Here is a 5,365-nt window from a genome sequence, read left to right as displayed (position 1 = left end):
GGTCACCAATAATGGAATCACCCTCATACCTTAAAATCAATCCAACATATAAATATTAGAATCGATTTCTCACAAATTCCTAAAAAAATCAAGTAAAGAATACAACACGATGAAAACATCAATTATAACAATAGTAAATACTCGAATAAAAAGACCTGGAATGAACCAAAAAGAAGGAAAAATACAGGTTTGACACAACAAGCTCTACAACTATGGCTCTTTAATACCACTTGTTATGATCCTTCCTATGGTCTCACTCAACAAAGCAAGCACCCACATACTTAAAATTTTGTTTCTTTTGTGCAATATATTTCCAGAAACTCCACCTTATAACAATTAAGGATTAGGGTATAAGTTCTAAAATTGTAACAAATGAACTCATAATAAGGCTAAGATGGCCTTAAAATCATGAAAATCGCAATAGTCTAGAAATAAGAATGCAACATCAAAGACTCCATAATATCTACAGCTTTACCAGTAGGAAGTTCCATGTGAATCCCCCTCGATCTGCTCATTACAAAATGTTGAGATTTGAACTCCATGCTTGAGAGAATTCTAGATATGGAGTTGAATATCCTCTCACTATCATCTATGAAAGGCCTAAAGATAATGGTCACATTAATTAGTTGTTCTCAGAAAGATTAAATGTTAGAAAAATATGCAACTAAAGAGAATCTGAAAAAACATGGATATAGATGTAATGCTTTGCAAGTATTGGCACCACCAAACAAGCACCTAATGATTTTTTGACTGCAAAAATGGAGATCTTGTTATCTATGAACTATTTTGGAAGCAATACAACAGAACTGCGATGTTGATCATGAGGCAACTAAGAACAATTTTACCTAAGAAAAATGCAATTTTATTTAAAAACATATATTATCACCAAATTTAAGAACACTAAAGGTAAAATATCATCAAATTCATGCTTTTCTTTAAACTTGGTCACATCATATGACGAATGGAATCATTGCATTTTGATGATACCACCAAAATAGAAATGCAAATATGTTTTATACCTCAACCCGAATCTCACATAGTGCTTTCAAAATCAACACCCGGGAACCAGGATCAAGCTACTTGTATGCTATGTTCTCCTCTCTACACAAGAAAGGAAGCCTCAGATCACAGACTAATAAAATCCATACAGGCACAAAAATATTTGAGGCTTAAACACTCACCCACTGGCTACAATAATTGGAAATTCCTGTTCAGCTACCTATATATGAATGTAAATAGGCTAGTTCACAACACATTTAAAAATTTGATTGCATTCAATGTGGAATAACAGATTCTAGAACTATGTTGTTGAACTACAACGATCCTGTCCTATTGTTATAACCTAACTGGTACCAGTGATCCTTAATCTTCTTACATAATGTAGACACCCACATGTCACGCCCAACGACATTTCTGATTATACGAGGAATCTTCTACAAAACAAATAACTACAGGTTGAGATGTATTTCAATTGATATGTTCAAATGATCTTATTAAAATCTGCATTAATAAGAAATAATTTCCCAAAACATATTGATTCTCTACCCTTCCAACCATGTTCCTAAAGCATTCCAAACATAGCTAAAAAAAATAATAGGCCATAAACAACCACATCCTCTTGTTCTCCTGTAGCTTTTCTCCTTCACACTACATGTCTATAATAATCTTTCCAGAATCCAGACTCATTTTCTCCAAAGATTCCATCTTGTGGATTCTCTCATTGCAAGTAGCCCTGAGTTCTAGCCTGGAAACCCATATTTAAACATTCACAAAGAGTTCCCTTCCCCATTCTGATCATGCATACACCCAGCTTATATGGACGGAATTCCCTTCTTTAAATTCCATGCTTCACATATCAATAAGAGATTATGTCAACCCAAAGAACTATCAAGAGCTACCACTAGTGATAATGACTAGCAGTAAAGAAAAAATAAGACATACAAAGATTAAAAAACACCTATTCCCATTGATACCCTAAACTTAGGGAGAAGTCTAATGAAATGGCCTTTCAAAGCAACAAAATTCTTTCAATCGAAGTGTATCATTAAGTTAGATTTTCCTATGGAGGAATCTGGAAACCTATTAACATAAAGCTTTCTAGAACTCTGAAAATTCTAGAAATAGATTTGTATATGGCACGGGGATCTTTTGATGGTGTCAAGGATCCCCACGTATGTGTGAAGTAGGGGACAACCCATTCTTGAACGAAAATCATTTTATTTCTTTCAAAACTTTTGTTGGGCAAGGGGCTAACAATCAAGCAAAATGTATGCTTCACTATTGCATCTATAACATACCCAACACCCTCTGTCAACCATTGAGGACAGGGGGTACTCCTGAATTTTACATTTTTTTCATTTTTCTATACTACTGTGATATCAATTTCTGCACTGCCCTTCCATGAATATAAGAATGCATGTGACAAGAAGGCATATGCAAATATAAGCAGAATGGAATACACTTTGATGATAAATACGTATAGGATATTTGTATATGATCAAGCTGGTGGCTTCTACATATTAGACTATGTGTTAACAGTTGTAATGATACCAATCTATGCACTTAGTCTTATGGAGTAATCATGACCTTGTTGAATAGTACTAATACTTATTACATTGTGTGTAAGCCATCTATATGGGTATTTATCATCGGTCAATAACAGTAAGGTTGTGACACAATTATGGTAGCATATTAGAGTAGTCATAGTCATGGGATTAATATCCTTATGAATGATAGTATAGTTCAAGTTCAATACACTTAGCTCAATGATGCCCTATTTCTTTACCACTATAAGCATTGAGTACACTAGTTTCCAACTTTCCATAATTAATGATATTCACAACCCACAACCTGTATTCACAAGTTTGTACATATTTAACATACCTATAACCTTGACAATATGGATAAGCTATATTAGGCGATCACACTATATATTAGTATAAGCCTTTCTTTTAATCCCATATAAGGTGACACTATTGATTGTGGTTGGTATTACTGTTATTAACACTTTTACTGGAATGAAGCTTGTATCTTATAGATAAGAAATCACTTCATACTATTCATGTAACTTGTAATATGGTAGTTATGAATGAATAAAATTATGACTCTAAAGAAGAACTTCAAGAAAGATCTATTTTCTTCAACATTATTCTTGCAACTATTCTAATTGACTTACAAGATGAGATTCTAGACTTTATATCAGGTGGTACAAAATAACACAAAAACTGTATGTACAGAGACACCAGTATGTAGCAGCCGAGCTTGAAAAGATGGTAGAAGAGCTTAAAGAACTGAAAGAACTTATGATTACAACAAAATATGAAAAATCACAGGCTATATTCGAGATGGAAAAAATGATGTGACTCATAAAGGAATTAACATTAAATTTGGAGGGTGCTAACACTTTAGAAAGGCAAGTAAATGTTGACTCTGAATTTGCAAGGCCAAGAGTTGTGGAGAAGGACAATGCTGATTTGGATGAAGAAAATATCATTATGAAGACACTGGTACAGGTTGAAAAGGAAAGAAATGCATCAGTAATCTTAGAACTACAAGCTGTCAAATAGGAGCTTGAGCATGATATTTTAGAATACCTATTTTCAGTTAAATTGGGGGACATTACTCTTGAAAATGCAATCAATGCATTGGCAGCTTCTGAAGAGGTGCCGAAACAGTCAGATGCACTAGCCATAGAATAATTAACCACAAAGAATTTATTGGATAAGCTCAGAGCTTATATATGGAAACAAAAGAAAAGCAACATGTTGTAGCTATGGCCAAAGACTGAGAGTATGAGGAGAAGGGGAAAGAAATAGAGCATGTCAACCAGGAACTGATTAGGCTGAATCATGAAGTAGTTCTTGTTAAGGATCTAATGTTAAAGCTGGATGCCTCATCCTCTTTATTGCATAGCTTGAAACTAGAATTAGCAGTTGTTAAAGAGTCAGAACTTAAACTAGGAGTGGATATGCATGTAGTTGAAAATTCTCTCTCTAAGGCATTGGATGACCTAGATCTTGCAAAGAGTCGAGAGGTTAAAAGAGCTAAGGTTGAATATATAACTATAGTAGAACATGGGAAGATGAGAGAAAATCTAAACAAAGCCACACATGAGGTAACTTATTTAGCAACTTCCATTGAGCCACTCAGAGAAGAGTTGGAGAGGGAAAGTGCAATGTTAGAAGAAACATGGGAAAGGGTAGCAAAGTCTTATGCAATAGTTGCTTCTCTAGAGGATGTATTGAATCAAACAAGACAAACAATTAAATCGGCCAGATGGAGAGAGGAAATCCAAGGAAGATATGACAAAGATTTACAACGAGCAGCTACTGAGGGAGCTAAGGACAAGATTGAAGCTGAAGCAACTAGAGAGGATATGCACAAAGCAAAGGAAGAAGTTGCACAATCAAATGTTGGTACTAGAACTGTAGAGAGTAGGCTACAAGTAGCTATAAAAATGGCAGAAGCAGCTTGGGCATCAAAAGTATTGTCTCTTGCTAGGATTGAGGATATGAATCAGAGTGAGTCAATTGTTGGATATTCTGAGACCAGGACTGTATGAGTTACACTTTCACTTAATGAGTACTTTTCACTGACCAATCAGGCACGTGAAGTTGAGGAACTTGCTAACAAGCAGGTGGTCGCTGTTGTAGCCCAAATAGATGAAACTAAGGATAGTAAATGGGAAATATTGAAGAGATTGGAAGAAGAAAATAAAGAGATAATAGCAAGGAGGGAGGCTCTTCAAGTTTCCTCACAGAAGGAAAAGAGGGAAAATGCAGTGAAATTGATAGTTGAGGATCAGCTTAGGAGATGGAGAGCACAAAATGGACAACATAGAAAATTTGGTAATTTATCTATTGCACCAAAGAGATATGGTGCACCACACAACCGAGTCAGTAATTGGAAAAACCATGCATATTATGATCTAAATGATCTGGACAATAGAAATGAGCAAGAAAATATTCCCACCATGCCAATAACATCATTGGGTGAGGTGTTGAACATGAAAGTTTCCATGGAAAATAAGTTTGATGAAAGGCCTTTAGATAAGTCACTTGTTTCTAAGAGAAGGAAGTTCCAGTTTCCACAGTTTGCATTATCTATGGGAAAGTAGAAAAAAAATACATTGAAATAAATGACAGTTTGCCTATTTTGGAAGCAAAGTTGGGCTACTTATATTTAATTCGCTGCATGGTCCATTAAGGTCACTGGGTTTTTCATCTGGTCACGGATGCAATTTTTACTAAAAATGGGAAGGTAACAACCTTTTCCTGCAGAGACAAGATTTTCCTATTTTTTAAAGATGCAATGATTTTCTTGAAATACTTTGATATCATTCATGAAAACGTCTATATGTTATACA

At 34.8% G+C, this 5,365-nt stretch overlaps 1 protein-coding gene across 1 annotated transcript; it reads left to right on the top strand.

Annotated features, from left to right (window-relative positions):
* Positions 1-3,874: 3,874 nt before the first annotated feature.
* On the top strand, positions 3,875-5,116 carry LOC149242832 (WEB family protein At2g38370-like). Its single transcript, XM_089371032.1, has 2 exons — positions 3,875-4,555; positions 4,604-5,116. The coding sequence occupies exons 1-2, from the start codon at positions 3,875-3,877 to the stop codon at positions 5,114-5,116; spliced, it is 1,194 nt and encodes a 397-aa protein (XP_089227158.1).
* The last annotated feature ends 249 nt before the right edge of the window (positions 5,117-5,365 follow it).

Source organism: Pinus tabuliformis, chromosome 8 (genome assembly GCF_031772625.1).
Source record: "Pinus tabuliformis cultivar Carrire ecotype Pingquan chromosome 8, CPIR1, whole genome shotgun sequence".
NCBI classification, from domain to species: Eukaryota; Viridiplantae; Streptophyta; class Pinopsida; order Pinales; family Pinaceae; genus Pinus; species Pinus tabuliformis.
Note: the sequence above shows the minus strand (reverse complement) of the source record. Positions and strands in the feature narration are given on the sequence as shown.

What these genes read in the sequence shown, in the direction of transcription:
- LOC149242832 (XM_089371032.1), top strand. Translation starts at nt 3,875, where the DNA reads ATGTTAAAGCTGGATGCCTCATCCTCTTTATTGCATAGCTTGAAACTA. An exon ending in GATATTCTGAGACCAGGACT is followed by an intron (nt 4,556 to 4,603) that starts GTATGAGTTACA and finishes CTGACCAATCAG; the next exon opens with GCACGTGAAGTTGAGGAACT.